The sequence below is a fragment of the Accipiter gentilis genome, chromosome W (genome assembly GCF_929443795.1).
Source record: "Accipiter gentilis chromosome W, bAccGen1.1, whole genome shotgun sequence".
NCBI classification, from domain to species: domain Eukaryota; kingdom Metazoa; phylum Chordata; class Aves; order Accipitriformes; family Accipitridae; genus Astur; species Astur gentilis.
This window is the reverse complement of record NC_064918.1, coordinates 36,570,660-36,594,513: the sequence shown is the minus strand read 5'-3', so window position 1 is coordinate 36,594,513 and position 23,854 is coordinate 36,570,660. Positions and strand designations below refer to the sequence as shown.

The 23,854-nt window shown below is 38.8% G+C and overlaps 1 protein-coding gene across 5 annotated transcripts in view; it reads right to left on the bottom strand.

Annotated features, from left to right (window-relative positions):
• The window catches only part of LOC126035436 (A disintegrin and metalloproteinase with thrombospondin motifs 6-like), a 233,380-nt gene that overhangs the window by 129,296 nt on the left and 80,230 nt on the right, over positions 1-23,854 (bottom strand). For all 5 annotated transcript variants that reach the window (XM_049793985.1, XM_049793986.1, XM_049793983.1 and 2 more), the window contains 2 exons: positions 11,056-11,099; positions 7,448-7,553 (listed from right to left, as the gene is read on the bottom strand). In XM_049793985.1, coding sequence (XP_049649942.1) covers positions 7,448-7,553; positions 11,056-11,099 — 150 coding nt within the window. The remainder of the gene's footprint in view (positions 1-7,447; positions 7,554-11,055; positions 11,100-23,854) is intronic.

Genomic DNA, 23,854 nt, shown 5'->3' with positions numbered 1-23,854 from the left:
AAGGTGAAGCTTCAGAGCACCTGCAATATATTGATGACATCATCGTATGGGGCAACACGGCAGAAGAAGTTTTTGAGAAAGGGAAGAAAATAATCCAAATCCTTTTGAAGGCTGGTTTTGCCATAAAAGAAAGTAAGGTCAAGGGACCTGCGCAGGAGATCCAGTTCTTAGGAGTAAAATGGCAAGATGGGCGTCGTCAGATCCCTGTGGACGTCATCAACAAAATAGCAGCTATGTCCTCACCGACTAATAAAAAGGAAACACAGGCTTTCTTAGGTGTTGTGGGTTTTTGGAGAATGCATATTCCAAATTACAGTCAAATTGTAAGCCCTCTTTACCAAGTTACTCACAAGAAGAACGATTTTAAATGGGGACTGAGCAATGACAAGCCTTTGAACAGATTAAGCAGGAGATTGTTCACGCAGTAGCTCTTGGGCCAGTCCGGACAGGACAAGATATTAAAAATATGCTCTACACTGCAGCTGGGGAGAATGGCCCTAGCTGGAGCCTTTGGCAGAAAGCACCTGGGGAGACCCGTGGCCGACCTCTGGGGTTTTGGAGTCGGGGATATCGAGGATCCGAGGCTCGCTATACTCCAACTGAAAAAGAGATCTTGGCAGCATATGAAGAAGTTCGAGCCGCCTCAGAAGTGGTTGGTACTGAAACACAGCTCTTCTTAGCACCTCGACTGCCAGTGCTGGGCTGGATGTTCAAAGGGAAAGTTTCCTCTACGCATCACGTGACTGACGCCACGTGGAGTAAGTGGATCGCACTGATCACACAGCGAGCTCACATAGGAAACCCCAGTCGCCCAGGAATGTTAGAAGTGATCACGGACTGGCCAGAAGGCAAAGATTTTGGAATGTCGCCAGAGAAAGAGGTGACACAGGCCGAAGAAGCCCCGCTGTATAATAAACTGCCAGAAAATGAGAGGCAATATGCCCTGTTCACTGATGGGTCCTGTCGCATTGTGGGAAAACATCGAAGGTGGAAGGCTGCTGTATGGAGTCCTACACGACTAGTCGCAGAAACTGCTGAAGGAGAAGGTGAATCGAGTCAGTTTGCAGAGGTGAGAGCCATCCAGCTAGCGTTAGACATTGCTGAAAGAGAAAAGTGGCCAGTGCTCTATCTCTATACTGACTCGTGGATGGTGGCAAATGCCCTATGGGGGTGGCTACAGCAATGGAAGAAGGGCAATTGGCAGCGCAGAGGTAAACCCATCTGGGCTGCCGCACTGTGGCAAGATATCGCTGTTCGGATAGAGAAGCTAGTGGTAAAAGTACGTCACGTAGATGCTCACATACCCAAGAGTCGAGCCACTGAAGAACATCAGAACAACCACCAGGCAGATCAGGCCGCCAAGATTGAAGTGTCTCAGGTGGACCTGGACTGGCAACGTAGAGGTGAGCTATTTATGGCTCAGTGGGCCCACGATACCTCAGGCCATCAGGGAAGAGATGCAACATATAGATGGGCTCGAGATCGAGGGGTGGACTTGACCATGGACACTATCGCACAGGTCATCCATGAATGTGAAACATGTGCTGCAATTAAGCAAGCCAAGCGGCAAAAACCCCTGTCGCATGGAGGACGATGGCTGAAATATAAACAGTGGGAGGCCTGGCAGATTGACTATATCACACTCCCACGAACACGCCAAGGCAAGTGCCATGTGCTTACAATGGTGGAAGCAACCACTGGGTGGCTGGAAACATAGTCTGTACCCCATGCCACTGCCCAGAACACTATCCTGGGCCTTGAGAAGCAGGTCTTGTGGCAACACGGCACCCCAGAAAGAATCGAGTCGGACAACGGGACGCACTTCCGAAACAACCTCGTAGACACCTGGGCCAAAGAACATGGCATTGAGTGGGTGTATCACATCCCTTATCACGCACCAGCCTCCGGAAAAATTGAACGGTAGAATGGACTGCTGAAAACTACATTGAGAGCGATGGGGGGTGGAACTTTCAAGCATTGGGATACACATTTAACAAAAGCCACCTGGTTAGTTAATACTAGAGGATCCGCCAATCGGGCTGGCCCCGCCCAACCAAGAGTTCCACATACTGTAGAAGGGGATAAAGTCCCTGTAGTGCGCATGAGGAGTATGTTAGGAAAGACAGTCTGGGTTAGTCCTCCCTCAAGCAGAAGCAAACCCATTCAAGGGGTTGTTTTTGCTCAAGGACCTGGGTACACCTGGTGGGTGATGCAGAAGGATGGGGAGGTTCGATGTGTACCTCAGGGAGATTTGATTTTGGGAGAGAATAGCCAGTGAATTGGGCTGTATGATATTTAACTGCTAAATAACCTGCCAATGCATGTCATTGTATCTATAGTGTCTATATGCCATATCAAGGGTATTATTGTGAGAATTATCCAAATGACTACAGGATGGACTTTTGAAACTGAGCCAAGTACAACAGTGATAGAACTTGAACTGGCACCCACCAATTTCCTCAAGATCAACATCTTCGACCTGCAGAGCAGGGGCATGAGTTGCACCAAATGTACTAGCCACAAGTTCCAGAGGCAGCGTACAACAACCCAACATCTCACACCATCTCTCTCTTATCCTGAAGAACTGTTACAACAGATAGAGCCCCAAAATTGATGGACACATTAGAGGGATAGCCCATAGGCTAAAGGAACACCGTGTTTGTGTGTGCAAGGTCAGGGGGTGGAGTCCATATACTTATATATAAGACAAGGAAAGTTGTAGTGGTTGATTGAAAAAAAAAAAAAAAGTAAGATCTGGGCATGATGTAGATGGTATAGAATAAGGGGTGGATAATGTCCTGGGTTCAGCTGGGATAGAGTTAATTTTTACAGGAACCTGGGAGGTGGGGGCATAGCCGGGGCAGCTGATCTGAACTAGCCAAGGAGCTATTCCATACCATGTGACATCCTGCCCAGTATATAAATGGGGAGCGGGCCGGGGGGTGGTCTCTGTTTTCGGTGGGGGAAGTGGCGGAGCGTCGGGTCCCGGGTGGTGAGCAGTTGCACTGTGCATCACTCTTTTTGTATACTTTTTTTCATTAGTGCCGTTCTTGTTGTTGTAATCTCTTTTGTGTTTGTCCCAGTAAACTGCCTTTATCTCAACCCTCGAGGTTCCAGTTTCTTTTCCTTTTCTCTCCTCCGTCTCCTCCCCATCCCACCGGAGGGGGGCGGAGGAGTGAGCGAGCGGCTGCGTGGTCCTTTGTTACCGGCCGGGCTGAAACCACGACATATATGTGTCCCTATTACCTCAGATTGGAGTATTTTCCTACTAGTTGTACAATCCATATATTCCTCGGAGATGAGTTTCTTCTAGAAAATATCTCACTCAGGTCCTATAATGCAGCTGAGATTTGACCGATCAAACATGAAGTTCTCTGATAACTGAAGAATGAGGAAAAGACAACCAGCTTCTGAAAGTACCTCTAGGATAACATTTTCCCAGATTAGAAATTTCTGCTCCAGCACCGAAGACCAACTTTCTCATATGGGCAGTAGGGGTATTTATGCTATTTTTCTACTTTGCATACAGACTGAAAAAGACTTAAAAAAATGCTACAATTACAGGCGCGTTTTAGCCGTATGAACTAATTCAGAACTAAATACATGCTAGGAAATTATTTTTCTTCTTCATCTTGCAACTAATTTACTTCATTATACTACAATCTATTTCCTTACTATTTCTTACACCTTCTTTTCATCAAGATATGACTGCCAAACTCTTCTGAATGTCAATTCATTACATCTTCTATAAATCAAGACAATTCTGACTTTTCAGAAGTTACTTTAGCCACCAGCCTTTTCTCCCTGCTCCCTCCATATGGCCCTCTATAAATGTCTGTCACTGGTAAATTCTTTCCTTACTCAGAGTTTTATGGGCAGTTCTCTGTTCTAAGTCTAGTCCACTATCCTCATGTTTTGACATTTCAATTCCCATCCCCCTTTTATCTTACTTGTTCTTTTTCATTTTGTTATTTAGTTTCCAGATCTCAGCTTGCTCAGTAGGACTGCAACAATGAATGGCACAATGCCTTTCTTTTAGGGACATACCCCTTTCAATGGAACCTGGAATTCCCTATCAATTCAACTAACTGTCCTGTACAGTGCGCATGGGGCAAGTTAGGCAGTTCAGAAAGTATTCAAATAAAAAAAAAAAAAGCACAGAGCAGAAAACCCCCGAACTCAGCTGGTAGGGAAACACAAAATGGGACTGTATCTTAAATCTTACACTTGTCTGAGCATAAGAGCATATTCAAGCCAGCAAATAGTTCCTTTCTTCACTAAGAAAAGGAAGTCAAACTTTGACAATGCAGGGGATACACATTCAATTCTCACTCCTGCCATGAGAAAGCACTGGTTGTGATTTTTGCTTGCCACATATCTTAAGCATTTCTTCAGCATCCTGAAAGTCAAGCATCATAAATCAAATTTCTAGAGACACTATTCTGAAGGCTGAAGGGCTCGCTCTGAATTTTATCCGATTCACAGAAGTATTAAAAGTAATACAAAACTGTTCTCAGAACCATGCATAGAGAGAAACAACCATAAAACTGTTAATCTAACACCTTCTTTATGCCCTCAAGAAACACAGAGTTAATGACAGTGTATGGTCATCTTCAATGAAAACACCTAGTTATGAGTCTCGACTGCATGCAGCTGATCTGCACCAAAACTGGGTTATGCAAATACCAAAACTATAATAAAAACTTACAAGTGGTAAGGAACAGAAGCCAAAAACATATTTTAAAAATTACTGATAAATATTTAACAGAAAGTATGACAGACCATAATTTAATACACTGTAATATACAGAAAGTCAGATTGGATGATTTAATGACTTCTCATCACTTTAAAATTTAATGAACTACTAGAAACTAATAACAAGTTGAGCCATACTTTCCATCAGAGAATCTTAGAAATCAAATTTTGGAGAAATTGTGAAGAATCTATTAGAATATATGTATTACCATTACTGTTCTCTTTTAATCACAAGAAAATTTTATTCCTCAGTTCAACATTTTTTAATAAAAACAGTATTCCACAGCAACTATATAATTAATAAAAATATGATCTCTAAAAATGCAATCCTCCCATTCTGAGTGGTTTGTTAGTGTATGTTATATATTCAGTGTAGACATGTCACTTAAATACTTCTATTTTTCATTTGACAATGAAGCCAATTTCCTATTTCACATGTATGTCTGAAGAGAAAAGGAATCTTTGTGGGCACAACCAAAGAAAAAAAAGTTTACAATGCTGCTTGAAACTATTATTTTACTCACATATGCAAGTATCTTGTAGTACATTCATTAATAATACCCACTCAAGGAAGCAGGAAGTCAAGAGAAATTAATAACTTGATTTAGAGGCATTCAGTCACTTTATGGGTGAATGGGGGGTGATGAGTGGATAGCACAAAATGTTATAAGCCTTAAAGATTTTTTGCCCACATATTCTTTCCAGCTTTTACTGAAGGTATTGTCGTGGTTTAACCCCAGCTGGCAACTAAGCACCGCACAGCTACTCGCTCACTCCCCCTCTGGTGGGATGGGGGAGAAAATCGGAAGAGTAAAAGTAAGAAAACTCATGGGTTGAGATAAGGACAGTTTAATAGATAAGCAAAAGCCGCACAAGCAAAGCAAAACAAGGAATTCATTCACTACTTCCCATCAGTAGGCAGGTGTTCAGCCATCTCCAGGAAAGCAGGGCTCCATCATGTGTAACAGTTACTTGGGAAGCCAAATGCCATAACTCTGAACGTCCCCCCCTTCCTTCTTCTTCCTTCAGCTTTATCTACATGGTATGTTCATTTAACACCGTGCCTGCAGTGCAACTTTCTTTAATCACTATGCATCAGATAAAATCTAATGAATGCGATTTCTACTTTTATTTCAAACCAGCATTTGACATGTCATGCAAGCTACAGGAGAAGGCGAAAGCCTCAAAGAGCTGAGATTTCAGAATTTTAAAGACCTTATATATAAGAAGCCAAAAGATATGGATTGAAGAAAACACAGGTGGTAAAAAAAAAATAAAAAAATCAAAAAATCCTGTGATCACAGGATATATACAAAGGCTATATTGTTTTTCTCAGATTCTAATCAAGGTCTAAGCTCTTCAAGTCAATTGTTGTCATCATGCCAGCTTTACATAATAAAATACCTGCATATATATACATTATATATATATATTTCATGTATCTGTGGAATAACCTGCATAAAAGATGTAGTTGCATGGCATATGAATTAGAATGAAGATGTGGTATTGTAGGGGGTTTTTTTTGTTGTTAAACATGTGAATTAAATTCACAGCAAGGTCACATATTACTATAAGAGATGTTATTAACAAGAATTGCAGAACTACGAGTGATTTGGAGGAGCTCTTTCCTCAGCAGTGGAAATACATTTTCCTTTATCCTATCTTTTTCAACTCATGCAAGTAAAGGAGGAAGGAAACAAAGATGATGAGAATTACACGTGTTTTAAATTATTTTTGTTCAGATCGTATACAGTTGCTTTTGGATTCTAGAATTCATCTACTTCAGTGCAACTACAGTGTTTTTTTCATACATAATATAAATGAGATCATACTTGCCCAGTGATTATCTTGCATGATAGGTGGGCTGGAAATAAGTGTTTACTTCCAACTCCTGCTTTTGATCAGCAGATTGATAGCTTCCATTTCAGTCTGCATTGGAACTTTTAGCAGTTGCATCAGCTAATGATTGGAAAAACATGTCATCCATAACTCAGTGTTGGTCAACCCATGTAAACACAGAAGGAAACTTCTTGATAATAGAAGGTGCCTAGTATTTTTAGAGTCATCACAACGTACTAACAATGCTGCCTTTGAAGGAAGATCTGAAATATTTCCAGACCAAACTCTACTTGGATTTTATCAGTCTCATAACATCATGCTCTTTAAAATGATATGCTGGTGCTTAAAATGTAACAAGTGATGCTATGACTGTTTTATATATTTCGTGCTTGAGTGAAAGATGACTAAAAGTGTATGAATATTGACAACAGAATCAATGTTTTAATGAAAATAGTTTGAATTATATGTAAGACAAAAATAACAAAAAGCAAAAAAAAATTACCTTTTAACTGCTTTTGTTTCATAAAGAAAGGTAGACGTGGGGGGGGGAGGGGGGGGGGGAGAAAATTTTCAAAGCTAAATATTTAAAAATATGAAACAGAGTAGGAAGGTTGTGAGCCAAATCTCAAAAGCAGATTAAACTGGAATCTGAAATCAAAGGGTAAACAATGAGTCTCCAGTACTAAAGTTAAAGCCCTTGGAAATATATACTAAATACTGCCACTCATACTATATACAGAAACATGGAGCACCAGAATAGAGATGGTACAGCCATGCAGGAAAAATAATATCTATTATTAAACTAATATTAAAAAGGAGATATATTAAAACATTTTTTTTTAAACTCACTCACTTGTGACCAATCTCATGTGCAATGGTAAAAGCTGAACCTAGGCCAATGTCTTCATTAATGCTGCAGCTCCTTTCAGGCTCACACATTCCAGCCACAGAGGCCAAGCCTGAATAAACAGAAGGAGACACAAAGGTCATGCCAAGGTGTTTCAGTCTTAAAAGCCCTCCTTATAAATGCTGGATTCTTTTTAATAGCCTCTATGCACAGAAGGAGCAGTTGGCGAGAGGTTAACTTTCTAGTAATTTGCAAAAATCACTGGGGGGAATTTCACTTTGCCAGCTAGACATTAGTATTTTTTGAACTGCAGTCAGTGCTGGAAAATGTCTAGACTAAGGGTTGGATTTATAAATTTTACTTCTGGTAACTTGGGACCACCTAGTAACTTGAGCCAGGAGAGGGAATTCAAGAAAGCATTCCTATTTTAACATTCTTGAGCCTGAATAAAGCAAAATGTATCCACATTATATTTCTAAACAAATGTTTAAGTTTAGTGGGTTCATAAAAACATACAAGCAACTTTTTTGGTTATGAAAAGCCCCACATGGTACATTTTAAAAAATTAAAAAAGCAAAACTGAATGCATCAATGAAGAGAGAGGAGACATGTTTAATAACAAGCATTCATTTAACCACTGAAGTCTTTTCCATTTATCACCCATCATTTTCTGGAATTAAAACCTTACTGTATTACAAGTGCTTTTAAAAACTTTCTTTAGAGAGAGAAAGCTCTTCCTTATCTTATACATTCTTCAGCAACAGAGTATGACACAACATACTGCAGACATAATTTCTGCCACTAGAGAAAGCTCTAAACAGATTTATTTAATGTATTCCTCCCCAGGGTTTCTTATCTAAAAAAAAAAAAAAAAAAAAGCAGTAATCCTTTCTTTAAGGAAATTACCTGCTCAGTTAACTACACTATAACAAAACAATGACTGGAAAAAGTTCTACTTCAAATTACTCTGTTTGGACTAACAGAAGCAAGTAATAAGATGACAAGTGCTTCCTGGCTGCGTCCACATTAGCAAGTGATTTGGAGCCACAGGAGTTGGTCAGCAGAGTGAAGCACTGATAATGAGGCTCCTCACATGTCTTTGTATGTGGGTTGGACATCCTACTTTGGATTAGTTTAATCCCGTAGGCCGAACATATTCACTACATATGTGGTTCAAAGCTTTCAAAAGGAAAAAATATTACAGGATATCATGAGAATACAGCCCACGTAGTGATTTAGACCTTTAGAGCATTTGGGGAGTATGTGTTCTGACTTAATTTTCTCCAAAACAAATCTAATTTGCACATACCAAAACTACTCTGATAACCAAACTGACATGGGCAAAAGATGACAACATGTGTCTGTAGAATTTGCATCAAAACAGTACTACTGCTCTGAATGAAATCACTGGTGTAGACACGCCTACTGAGGACAGGATGAAACATCAGAAGAAAAAACAACTATCCATTAAGAAAAAAAAAATCTGTAAATTGTTTGCAGCATGCAACCTGTAGAAAATACAATAATTGCAGTTCACCTGCCTAAACTATGCTATTCTAATTGAGTAGGACATTCTGAAAACATGGCAGTACTTACATAACAACTGTCATGTTCCCCTGAAAAGTTCACCACATTTGAGTGATGAAGTCATCTCTATCTTCAGATCTTATAACTGAGCACTTGCTTCAGTGACTTACAAGACCAGATTAATGATTTATAATTCCATACCACGCTTGCAGAAAGTGGCAGAGATCAAGTCCAGAACCCAGTCTATGGCTCAGATTTAAAAAAGAAGGAGTTCTTCACTGGAGCCACAAAGGTGCTGCAATGACATCTGAGGTCTATCTTTTCCAAGAGTTTCCATGCAAGATTCCCTATTTTAGGAAACTGGAATAGGAGAGACATCTATGCCACAGTAAATCCTTTACTTCTGTTTCTTCCTAGAACACCAATGATTCAAGTTTCTTCTGACCTTTTGAGACCTGAGACTTTTGTTCACAGACACCTTAAATATATGCTTAACTTTAGTTACTGGAGGTCAGTGGGACTTAAGCATATTAAATGCCTTGCAAAAAAGGGCCACAGGGCCTTGTCTCTTCTCCCATTCAATGCCCATAATGCAAATAAAGTGTCATGGTTCTGTTCCCAAGGGTCCCATAACAGTGAGTTGGAACTGATATCATGTGTGTGTGCTTTTGTTTCATTGTTGGTTTGTTGGTTTTTTTTTTTTGGGGGGGGGGGGGGGTTTTTTTGTTTTGTTTTTTTTAAAAAACAAGCATTTGCCAAAGTCCATCCCCTGTTATGCTGGATTCAAGTGAAGCAGTATTTGCCTTTATGGCAAAGTCTGATACAGTAAGAAATAGTACACTAATGATTTGTGTTAAAAATATCACATGTAAATATCAAATAGTTCATCGGTGAATGTACACCATTTAAAACTTTCTTATTTAAGACTACAATTGCAAAGACAATTATATGACATCAATATAGACAGTCTCTTCAGTTTTGTCTTTTCCACACAAATGTCAAAAGAAAATCAATTACATTTAGAAATTCATCATCATTTGCCTTTTACTAAAACATGCTGTGGATATTGTTTATATTTAAGGCAGGCAAAATTCTGATACCTTTCCCCATGTAAACTACTTCCCTGTGCCACAAGCATCATGCTGACTTGAGCAAGACTTGTAGAAAAATCAACATGAGTTAAGGCTAGCAAAGCATACAGTAATACAGGAAAAGACAAAGCAAATAAAATTATGAGCTCTGATTATGAGAAAAGCATTAATAACCTGAACTATCTGAATGAGAATCATATCTTTAATTCATTCTGAGAAAGAGGCTTATATGAAAGGATCCAAATTGAAAATATATATACACACACACTCGTTTAATAATATTTCTTTCATATGTTAAAGCACTACTAAAGGTAACAACTATAGTATAGTAAAAAACTTTTGGTGACAAATTTAGGTATGGAGAGAATGGTAGTTCTCCATCCTGCACTCAAGGTTGCTTGTGTTTCTCCACTGTCAAAGTACTGTTTTAAGGAGTTAATTACTGTAATTTATATCACTGTGCTATTTTTCTCTAAGTCTGTGAAAGTAACAGTCTGAAGCTGTACTCCTTGTGTACAACAGACCAACAGTGTAAATCTCAAAGCCTGTTTCTTTAGTAGGGTGGTTTTGGGGGGTTTTCTGGTTTTTGGTGGGTTTGGTGGGTGTTTTTGTTGTTGTTCTTTTTTTGTTTAAACTTTCCTAAGGTCTTCTATTTGTATTTTTTTAAATTGATCGTGGAGACAGGTTAAATAGAAATAAACAGTAAGTCAGTCCTCTCCTCTAATTATTGCTTGGTAAGTTTGAGTAATCTACTAGGTTTTATCAGCATTACAGCTACCAAAGAATAAAGGCCCATCAGCAGCTCAAGTTAAACTTCTAGCAATCTATCAAAGCATAAAACCATCTAGGTTACCCTTTATTATTCATTTTTATAAAACTGCAAAATTTTGAAAGCATAAACTTAAAAAGATCTAATCAGCCAATAAATTAATAGCCAAGTATAAAGCAAGGAAACAAACAGCAAATACAAGCTGAAATTTCTCTTCATAAACTTACCCAGTGTTCCACAAGGCTTGTTTTTATAAGTGCAGATATCATATCTGTTAAGGAGGAAAAAAAGTAGATAAAAATATGTCAGAGAATCAAATTTGTAAGATATTTTGTATATTTATCACATATCTGTATCATAGTTCAAGTTGTCAGACCGCAATCAGCTTAATTATGTGCAGCCAGCTGGTGTCAGCATTTTCTACACTCTGGTATAAACTGCAAGTTGCAGTACACTCACAGCTGCTGGCCTCAGGCCAGTGGAACACCTGCGAGTTAAAAAAAAAAAAAAAAAGTTAAAGTGGATCTTTGTAACCACTGGATCCATAAAGCAGTCTACCATGCTGTTTACAAAGTTATAGCAGCATGTCTATAGACTGCTGCTGATTCAAAACACTTTTTCAACATATTGGAATCCTCTTACGGTCTCATACTTATCAACTAAACAATATTAATTTTAACTCCTGCTATTTAAACTTTAATTCCAATTAAAAACTATAACTCTCAATTATTACACCAAAAATTATTTTAAAAAATTCTTATGAACTGCCATTATAGTTTCCTTCTCATTATCTTCTAGTGATTATATGTGTCTTAAGAGTACACTGTAACAAACTAAAATGAAAATAATATTTTTGCCAAAAGCTAAATAATGTCTTTAACGGAGAATTTTCATCATTTTAGATACGATCCTTCAAATACAGAAGCTCAATGAGTTTTTGTGTAGTTAACATGTAAGTATCTGGAGCTGAAAATGGAATTAAAATGTTTTCTGCAGCATAGCTAATAATAGCAGCAGCGGTCACACAGCAGTCAATTCCTTAATTACACTTTCATATTTTGAATATACAACCCTATGATATGGCTAGTGATACGAGAACACTCTTACAATGCCTTTGATTTTAGAGGATTTATACCAATTTTCTTGCAGTATGTTTCAGAATAATTACCATTATTTTGAATGGTGAGTGAAAACAAAGATTAAAAGATACCATCTTTATGCTTTAATTTTTAACCCAAATATTTACTAATTTCAGGCCACCAGACATTTCTGTTAAAAATAACATATAAGGACTGTTTTCAAATGGGTTATCACATAGGGGTCTGATCATGAGATACATACCTTTCAGTGCTAACAGAGTTAAAGTCTATCCGTAAGCCAAATCCATAGACAAAACAACAAAGCTTAAAATTTGGAACAAATCCAGAAAACTCTCTGCATGTAGACTGCTGTGACCATATGGAATTCTTCTGATTTTTAAAGGTACTGGGTGTGGAGCAGTTTGTGGGATTAAGCTCTAATTTTGAACTCGGACGTTCATATGTATTGATCTCTCAGAATGGCAGAGTTTGAGCGACCTCAATATGCTCATAAAGCTCTCACTCATTTCCCATTTGCTGTTTGGAGAGGGGGAGGTAATCAAATCAGCATTCTTATATAAAATGTGCTGGAATAGGATTAGGTTTTGTATGTCACAAAGCTATAAGACAACACAGATACAGAGAGAAAGATTTTTTTACTGAACATTTCCTGCCTTTTACATATTTAAGGAAACGAACTTATTTCTGCCTTTAGGACAGAGCCATATTGAAGTTTCTGCAAAATTATTCCTCGAAGAAAGCAGACAGGGCTCAGGCTTATTTAGTGAGAAAACCCAAATTTGCCTGAATTCCTTTAAAATGTAGTTTAGAACTCAACACAAGGAAGTCTGTGCAATACACAGGAAGTATTGGTCTTCTAATTTTTTTTAGCATACAATACTAATAGGAAAAAAACCTCAATAAAGTCATACATCCTTAGATAAAAATGGATGTTTAAGAAGAAAGCCAGTTCCACTAAACTCAAGTAAAATGCTGTCACTGATTTCAGTGGAGCTGAAAATTTGCCCTTATGGCCTGAATCTGCTTACTCTCATACAGGTATGAATCTGAAGTTACTCCTCCTCACATTCAGTTCAGTTTCACAAGGAACTGTGATAGGAGACAGTGATATGAATTAAATCCTTTTTTTCTGTTACACTTTTGAAAAACAAAGACCATGGTATCCTTCTGTTTGTGCTGGGAAGCAAGTATTCTTCATTATGCATAGGCTAGTATTTGTAAGAAAAATGTGATGATAATGAAACTTAAATTAGATAAAATTATATTTTCCTTAGTTTTATTATTTTCCAATACACTAACTATTTTTGCAAGAACATACCCAGATAGTAATGGTTTTCTAATTATGGCTTCATTAAGTATTCAAATTTTATAGGCAATAATAATTTCCTGTAAGAAGCATTCATACACTCTATTATTCCTCAGTTTAATAGGAAAAACCTCTAAGTTTTCAATGTTGAATAACTGACTTTAACTACATCATCTACAAGCTCTTTTCTTTTTTTTTCTCTCCCCCCCCCCCCCCCCTTTCATATGGATGGTTTCTGCTTGTGGTTTGTTTGAAAGCTCATATAATTTTTGTGTAGTGAACAGTGCAATTCCATCATTTGCTTCTCTATATCATTTAACCAAATCAGCCTAACTTATCTTTTTTGATTTTGACACCACTTCTAACTTTATTTTGAATTTCCAAGGAATCTATTTAACCCACAGATGCTGGGTTCCAAAATGCAGGAGACTACAGAGTTAATACTTGCCAGGTAGCTTCAAGCCAAGAACCCCCTGAAATGACAAATCATCCAGATTACCCATTAGATTAGATAGGTCTAATTGCTATTTCAAAAAAAAAACACCCCACATGCCACAAAAAAACAACCACCACCACCAAAAAAACAAACCAAATCAAAGGTGAAGATGGGTCATAGTTGTCACCAGGACCTTAATAAATACTTCAGGAAACACAGACAACAAAAAGCTCTCAAGCCAACAGCAATCTCAACCAACCATTAGAAAAATATAAGAGTCACGAGGGTTATGCAAAAATGCAGTTTGCAAGATGCGAATATATTTTCCTTTTTATTCACTGACAGAATGTGTAAGAAAGCGACCACACAAAATTTGAATGTAAGAATATAAATCTGCAGGTTGCAAAAAACCTCAGGATGAGGTGACAGCCTGTTCATTTTGAGACAGCAAAGTAAATCCTTTGCCCAAGTTGGAAGAGATCATATGCCTCCTGATAAAGTGGGTGACCAGGCTGGGGAAGTGAAATGTGGAAAGAGGCAAGATTGTTGATTACGTGTTGTGTGGATTGTCCAGCTCATAGTTCACAGATGGGTTTCACCATGTTTAGTGCACACAGGCAACTCATGGGGGGGTTACAAAACAGACCCAGCCTTGGGTTGCCTTGAGGCCCTGTCTCTCTGCAGAGACGACTCATCACGGAGAGCTGTGTAGACAGCTTAGCTCTGGGTTGTCTGATAAACCCTGAACTAAACAGGGTGGTGGCTTGCGAGCGGCGGAGGAATGCACATAAGTCGACTCAATATGAGTGATAGAAGTGATTCAACTTTATTTGCACGGATAGCTCATATTTATACAGCTTACGATAATTATGCCTACTAGTCCTATTATGATTGGTACATTGCTAATGATTATTCATTACTAAAACACACCCACTTGTGGTTTGCAGCTATGGATGTTCCGCAATTTTCTCATGGGAACTTTCTCAAAGTTGTCTATGAAACTCTGCCAAGGTCACAGTGTCCTTATCTTTCTCCTGATATCGGCAAGACCAGCAGTTTTGGCCGAGGCCTAGTCTTGCTGCCCACGCTAACATTCCTTCACACACCACTCTGCTCGCACAACCTTTCCATAGCCCCATGTCCTTTCTCATTAAGCCAATTCCCAACAGTGGCTGTGCCATTCAAAGAACCAAAACCTGAACTGAGCCTTGAAATCCCTTAACAAATAGTATGCCCTGAGTCTCAATCCAACCACTATTCAGTTGCCTGAGGAAGCAAGGTAAAAAAACCCAACAAAACAAAACCTGGAAGGTTTCAGCTTCAGTTTCAAATGACAACCTTGTGTATTCAAACAATCACAGACCAATGAAGGAAAGATAAGGGGAAACTCCACTCAGATATACATAATCCATTTAGGCCTATATCATAATCCACTCATAGTCACACACACCATTCCACAAGTCAGGGGATAAAAACTCTAAGATTCAGGTTGGAAAAGGGGGAGTCACTTCAACTATACAGTTGGCTTGTGAAGGAAACCCTTCCCCACCTTGATCGGGACACCAGTCGACGTAGCTTCCCTGGGATTGAAAGCCCTTACCTGGAGGGGTAAGTGAATATTGTTCATGCTTTATGTTTGTAAACGCGTGTGTGCTTGTGATTGTCTGTGAATCGCTTGTGGTTGTAATAGTGTACTACTCTTGCCTTAAATTGCAACAATGCATTCCTCCATTGTATCTGTAAAACCTGCAATAGTGGCATGTTAAGTCTGTAAGTGAAGTTCAAATAAATCATTTGCTTGAACCTTGCAGTTAAGTCTTATTCCGTCACACATGTCCATTCACACCCTGAATGGATCAGAAGTCATTTGATGAGGCAGATGGGGAAGAGGTTTGGGACCTCTGGACACACTTACAGGGCTGATGAAGAGCTACATCAGACAGGTGGGAAATGCACGATAGATGTACAGCTGTCACTGACAACTCCAACTGAAACATCAGCCAGAAGGAAACTGCAGAGATAGACTATTTCCAAGTCAACAGGATGGTCAAGAATTGGAGTGGTAATAGCTTACTGTCATGCCATGAATCAAACAGGAAGTGTTAGTGTGCCCCTCCAAGGGCTCTGCCAAAGGAAAAACTTCTAGTCTTTTTTGACAGGATATGAGCATGCCCCATGCTAAAATATACATGTAGATATATCTATACCACTAAATTTAACATTGAAAGGGACCACTCCTGGACACTGAAATTCTATTATCTGTATTATCAAACTGTTTTTAAAAGACCATCAAATTGTTACGAAAAAAAAAAAAAAAAAAAGTCCCTTGCACAGATTTGGCCCATGACAACAACTAATCTCAAAGAATTCCCAGGTAAAGTTCAGAAGGTGGCCGCACACAATTATCAACAAGCAAAACATATGCAGCTACTCTGTTCTGGAGAAGTCAGCTTATTAATGTGGACACAAGAAGTTCTGTGCCAGCGATCCTCAGTGCAATAAAATAATCACAGACATGTTAATTTAATTTATTAGCATAGATGTAAGCTACAGACTGTCTCCTGAAGAAGCCTCAGTTATCTATAAATCTGACCTGTGGAAAAATCCCTTTCCTTTGCAAATCTGATGAGTAGTATGATCCCGATCACTTGAGTAGGACACTTAAGTCAAATATATAAGAAAGATAGGTTCTTTGTAAATACTGTAAGCACTGTTCCATCTTGTCAGATAACTTATTTGCAGCTACAGCCAATCCCAGATGCCTTAGGGGAAGACAGATGTTTCTCTCCTATCTAGCTATACATTTAGGGAAGGGAGAGAAGATTCTTCCTGATCTCTGCAACCTGTCAGCTTGCAGGCCTAATACATGTAGTTGTGCAAACATGAAGTTCACACAAAATTCTATGTAAGAAAGTGTGTTCCCTCTATTAAAAAATAGACGCACTGTGATGGGTTAACCCTGGCTGAACACCAGGTGCCCACCAAAGCCGTTCTATCACTCCCCCATCCTCAGCTGGATAGGGGAGAGAAAATATAACAAAAGGCTCGCGGGTCGAGATAAGGACAGGAGAGATCATTCACTATTACCGTCACGGGCAAAACAGACTCAATTTGCAAAACATACTCAATTTATTACAAATCAACCAGAGCAAGGTAATGAGAAGTAAAATGAAATCTCAGAACACCTTCCCACCACCCCTCCGTTCTTCCCAGGCACAACTACCCTCCCGGATTTCACCACCAAGCCCCCCCAGCGGCACAGGGGGACAGGGATGGGGTTTATGGTCATCACACGTTATTTTCTGCCGCTTCACCTCCTCAGGACGAGGGCTGATCACACTCTTCCCCTGCTCCAGCGTGGGGTCCCACCCACGGGAGACAGTCCTCCACGAACTCCTCCAACGTGGGCCATTCCCACGGGCTGCAGTTCTTCACGAACTGCTCCAGCATGGGTCCATTCCACGGTGTGCAGTCCTTCAGGAGCACACTGCTCCAGCACGGGTCCCCCACGGGGTCACAAGTCCTGCCAGAAAGCCTGCTCCATGGGCTCCTCTCTCCACAGATCCGCAGGTCCTGCCAGGAGCCTGCTCCAGCGCGGGGTTCCCACGGGGTCACAGCCTCCTTCGGGAACCCACCTGCTCCGGCGTGGGGTCCTCCACGGGCTACAGGTGGATATCTGCTCCACCGTGGACCTCCCTGGACTGCAGGGGGACAGCCTGCCTCACCAGGGTCTTCACCACGGGCTGCAGGGGAATCTTCGCTCCGGCGCCTGGAGCATCTCCTCCCCCTCCTTCTTCACTGACCTTGGTGTCCGCAGGCTTGTTTCTCTTACATGTTCTCACTCCTCACTCTGGCGGCAGTTTCTCTCCGTCCCAACTTTTTTTCCTTCTTAAAAATGTTATCACAGAGGCGTTACCACTATCACTGATTGGCTCGGCCTTGGCCGGCGGCGGGTCCGTCTCAGAGCCGGCTAATATGGGCTCGCTCTCTCTCGAACACAGGGGAAGCTTCCAGCAGTTTCTTACAGAAGCCACCCCTGTAACACACACACACACACACACACACACACACACCCCCCCCCCGCTACCAAAACCTTGCCAAACAAAACCAATACACGCACAAATTCACAGATTTGAAGGCTACAAAACATCACAATGATTCAATCATGCCTCCACCCACTCCTAGCATAAAAAAGGTAAGTAATTGATTCTAGAAGCTACAAAAACCTGTTCCTTAAAAGCTATTTAATCTCACATTAGGAGTTGTTCCCAACATAAGAATTTGAGGTCATCTGTACTAGGTTATCTGGTTCATCAGCCTTTCCCCTTAACAACAGTCATTTGTGAGTGCTTACAGATATAACAGGGCAGCAGACTGATACCTTCCCTGATACAACCTCCCAGCTCCGTGGCTTAGGGAACTTCAGAGGCAGAGTTTGCATCTTAGTATTTAATTGATTTTTCTTCTAATGTTTTCAGCACTTAGTTAATTCCTCTTCAATCTAAAAGAAATTAATTTCAGTATCTGTCTGGGGGATGTTGTTATGCTTTATCAGCAAAGTTGAGTCCCTCTGTCCCAGTAGAGATCTCTCATGCTGAAGTAATTTTTTAAATTTTCTCTTAAATCAGATTAATAAATTGAACTTTGTCAGTGTCACACCACTACAATGTGGCCTTTCTGCCACCTTCCTTTGAGTTCTAAGCCTTTTTAAACTTTCTGAAACATAATTGTACTACAATTCAAAAAGTTGTTCTAATAGTGGTATTAACAATAGTAGATACAAAGGCAAAATGAATGACCTCTTCTAACATGATAATCCGTATTTATACATTCAAGGATAACATTGACCTTTTCACCAGTTTGTGTGAAATTGCCCATTAAAGGAAATGAGTCTCTATAAGACACTATTATTACTAGCTATGTGTTACTGGAAATGTCTAGTGTGCCAGAAAGGACTATCTGCATCAAATTAACACTGCGATAGCAATATACCTATAACAGGATTGGAAACATACATGAATACTAGCATTGGATACACTTTAAAGAATTTAACTAATCAACAGAAATAAACTATGTCCTGGTTTCAGCTGGGATAGAGTTAACTGTCTTCCTAGTAGCTGGTACAGTGCTATGTTTTGAGTTCAGTATGAGAAGAATGTTGATAACACACTGATGTTTTCAGTTGTTGCTAAGTAGTGTTTAGACTAAAGTCAAGGATTTTTCAGCTTCTCAAGCCCAGCCAGCCAGAAGGCTGGAGGGGCACAAGAAGTTGGCACAGGACACAACCAGGGCACCTGACCCAAACTGACCAACAGTGTATTCCATACCATGCGACATCCCATCTAGTATATAAACTGGGGGGAGTAGGGGCGGGGGGAATCGCTGCTCAGGGACTAGCTGGGTGTTGATCAGTGGGTGGTGAGCAATTGCCCTGTGCATCATTTGTACATTCCAATCCTTTTATTATTACTGTTGTCATTTTATTAGTGTTATCATTATTAGTTTCTTCTTTTCTGTTCTATTAAACCGTTCTTATCTCAACCCACCAGTTTTACTTCTTTTCCTGATTCTCTCCCCCATCACACTGGGTGGGGGGGGGAAGTGAGTGATCGGATGCGTGGTGCTTAGTTGCTGGCTGGGGTTAAACCACGACAGTTATTCAAGTATGATACAAGAAAGCATAAAAACCTCTTATTAGAAATGCAAACTGTTCAAAACCAGTATGAAACACAAGCTACTTATAAACACATAAACCTACTATAAAAATCACCTGAAAGCTACCTCTCCAATATGACTGAGTAATATTTCAGATAAATATAGACAGAAAAAAAAGAGGCTTTTGAAGGAATATGTTTTAATGAAACAGTTTAGGAAACAAAACAAAACAAAAATAATCACAGCAAATTGCTGAGGAAAAAAAACCGACCAAGATGGCTGGAATATAAATGTCAAAAGTACATGAATGTAAGAAAATTCAGGCTAGACAAAACCAACAAATAAGTAAAACTGGACATAAAGCTCTTCATAACTTTGAGATGGTTGAAAACGTACTTCCTATATATATATATATATAAAAAATACTACAGGATTTGCCAATTAACCTACTTTAAAAGGTTGTAAGAAAATAAAATAAAGCCTAAGAACCGGTTCTGTCCTGACTAAGAGGAAACAGAGCTAACTACCACAAATTATCAGGAGTTCATTTTTAGAAAACATTTCCATATATATTATCCCTGAAAGGAAGGTTTTATTTTTCACTTGTTTGAAACCAAATCTTACTTTTTGACATTTGCTTATTATCATATGCTTTGACAATAAGCTATTCAAATAAGGACTGTCCCTCTCATGCACCCTTGCTCAATGATAAACATAACTGGTTCATTAGAATTTGATCTTTTTTTACTTTTTTTTTTTTAGTCTTCATGCTATGCAATATGATTTATGTATGCACCAAATCATATATCTTATTCAAATACAAGTGTTAAAAGGCCAGTCAAAAAAACCCCTATTTTAAAAAATTAAGTTAACCTAGTTCTAACACCTAGAATTATAAACTGAACTACTGCTAAATCAAACAAATCTCAGACTTCCCTTAAAGGGATCAAAATTGTCAAACTATCTGACAATTCCAACTTCTATTTCTAAATTATGCAAAATAAAAATGAAAAAACTGCAGCTTGTAGTTTCACCATATTCTTTTGTAAATATATATACTTGGCTATGATAAAAAAAGTGGTTATTTTGCAAGTTCAGAAAATGTCACTAATGCTAGAGAATTGTGTAGAAAAAATAGTTATAAACCACTGACTTTTGGTCTGTTTTTATAAAAAGCTTTTTATCATAATTCTTCAACAGTTCACCACTTTTAAGATAATTTGGTCATTAATTAGATTTGCACAGGTTAAAAACAGCAATACTCTTTATAACACAATACTTTTTGATGGCTTTCTAAAAGCTTTACTACAGCATATTCTTAGCCATACAGAAAGTGATACACCACAACAGCATTCTGCCTTAAAGTACACATCTTATTTGGTTTCTTCCTCAAAAACCTCAAATCAAAAAGAGCTACTTAAACCAATGAAGGAAAAGCGTAATATACGTTACATATCACTTAACAGAAATAGCTTTTTCTATTATTAGTTTTCCATGTCTTTAAAACTGCCACAGACAACCAAAGTCTGGCTCTATTGGACTTTCTTCTGATATTTAACTTGGGTGGATAAATGAAATTGAGTTATAGCTAGAAAAACTATTACTGCTATAAGTTCTAATTCTCCTAATTTATATGAAAAGAAATATTTTAAATAAATGCACTGTAGATGAAACATTTAAATACTACTCTTTATAAACTGCAAATGCAGTAAGAACAGTAAAAATAAATTCTGTTCTGAAACATTTTTTTTAATGCTGTAATTTGTCTTCATCAATTTTGGCAATGTAACATTAGAATAGTAGTTGCAAACTTACCATAATCAGTAGTATTATTGGTGCATTTAGGACATATGTACAAAGCTGATTTTGAGATTATGATTTAATAAAAGATTCTCTCAACACAAATTCCAGCCCTAGAGTGTCTAAAAAAATTTTTTTAACTAAGTTCATGAAAATATATCAGGTTTTTCTTCAACACTATCCTGATGTGTCATGTGAGCATATAGTAGAACTATTGCAAAAGATAGTAATTACGTGAAAATAGAGTACTTCATAGATGAGTTTGTAAACAAAAATAGTTCTAAAGACAAGATGAAGAACCTGAGACAGTTCTCAGCCTGAGACACACCCTAGGCCATGATATACCATTTCAAATCACTGTTAAAAAGTAATCATTCAAAAAATCAAAAGACCAGCTTTAAAGTCTTGTGATTTTGAGGAATTAATGCATTTAGACTTTTTAGTAATTTTTTTGCTAAGACTATCTGTATTTATGTACATTTTTGGCACATTTCAAGGTTTACTGTACAGTCATCCAGAGTAAAAGCTTCCTTTTCCAATGTAAGCCATGATATAGCAACACGTCCTTACCAGATACAGCAAATACAATGTGAAGATACTAAAAGAATGGAAAGTACAGAACAACAAGTGCTACAAACTGCTAGATCACAATCTACTCTAAGTATCTAGGACAGACACCTACAGAAGCTTAACAGGACAATGTCAGTATTCTGCTAGTATATATAAGAAAATACTCTAATAGCACCAACACTGCTGACTGGTTCAGATACGACACTTATTACCGAGCAGTCTTTATTCCTTTAAAAGTAGTATTTCATAGATTAAAATTAGGTAGCGTAAAAATACAGACAATTCCTTGCTGTCCACTGACGTATTGTTAACATCATTTGAAACTCTGGAAAAGACAGAATACTTCCCTTCCCTGTGCTCTTCTAAATATTTCTGAAGACCTGTCCTGGTTTCAGCTGGGATAGAGTTAAATTTCTAGTAGCTGGTACAGTGTTATGTTTTGGGTTCAGTATGAGAATAATGTTAATAACACACTGATATTTTCAGTTGTTGCTGAGTAGTGTTTAGACTAAGTCAAGGATTTTTCAGCTTCTCATACCCAGCCAGCAAGAAGGCTGGAGGGGCACAAGAAGTTGGCACAGGACACAGCCAGGGCAGCTGACCCAAACTCACCAAAGGGGTATTCCATACCATGTGACGTCGTGCCAGGTATATAAACCAGGGGGAGTTGGCCTGGGAGGGATCGCTGCTCAGGAACTAACTGGGCATTGGTCAGCGAGTGGTGAGCAACTGTATTGTCCATCACTTGTTTTGTATATTCCAATTTTTTATTATTATTACTGTCATTTTATTAGTGTTATTATCATTATTAGTTTCTTCCTTTCTGTTCTATTAAACTGTTCTTATCTCAACCCATGAGTTTTACTCTTTTTTCCAATTCTCTCCCCCATCCCACTGGGTGGGGGGGAAGTGAGTGATCAGATGCGTGGTGCTTAGTTGCTGGCTGGAGTTAAACCATGACAAGACCATACATGACTACAAAGAAAGAAAGTATCAGCTCAACCACAATATCATGAAGGCAAATGAACATTCTACAAACTCATTAGACTATTTTAGTTGACAGTGTAGACTCTACAGTTAGTCTAGAGGCAGCTTTATAAGCAAACTCTAGCACTAAAGAAACAGCCAGGCACTTGTGGTTCCAAAGCCTGCCCCCTTGCAGGCTTCAGACTAGCAGCGTCACTTCATACTCTGCTCTGCCTTGATTTCTCTGTCATTAAAAGTTATTTCTTTCTTTTTTCTATTCTGTATCCAAAGTCTACAAAGTTGCTGCTTTAACTCATTCCTCCCCTCCTCCATGTATTTTCGTTTGTGATCCTCAGTGAACATAAGTTCCAGCAGAGTTCTCTCTCCACAGCTTTAAAATTACCAGAGACTGATTGATGGCTCAAGCTATCATCAATTAGCTTCTACAAATATGCCTATCCTACTATAAAAATAATTTTGAGGGATATCAACACAGCAGTCATAGCAGCATCAATAGGTTCAGCCTAGACTAGCTACCCAAAGATCCATCTTACTTCTTTCCATTTTTACACCCTAGTTCTGTGCTTCTGCATTTAGTGTCAGCACCCAAGCTAGCTAGAGGTTTGAGTATGTCTTCAGTATATTGAAATCACTTTACTGATAGCAGTACAGACAACATAAGACATCATACAGAAGGAGCTTCAGGCCTTCTAACAGTTTTAAGCCCAATCTTAGATGAATCCATCCTTTTTCTTCAGAACATGTTAATTCTATTTCAAGCAAGGTTTTATGTCCCCTTCAACACTAAGACTCCTCAATCAGGTATCTTTCAACAAAATCATTAAAAAACCCTTTCTCAGAATAAACCCTATATGGAAGTCAAAACTGCAGAATTTCAAAAATTATGATAGCAAGGCATAAGACTTGCAAGCTGGAGACTGTGAACCCATAAAAATAATCAGTTTAAATCTAGCAGAACTACAAGGAGTATTTCAAAGTTTTTCTGTGGCATATCTAATTTTCTTTCTATGGGACAGCTCCTGATCCACAGTAAAATTATTTATACTAGTGCATCAGAAATGTAGAGCTACCCACCTGAGTGACAATTGTGACTTCATAACCAGAGACAATTGAGGATTTGCACTGTCACCAGAATGTAGGTAATACTTGCTATATTCTGTTCCTCAAAAGTG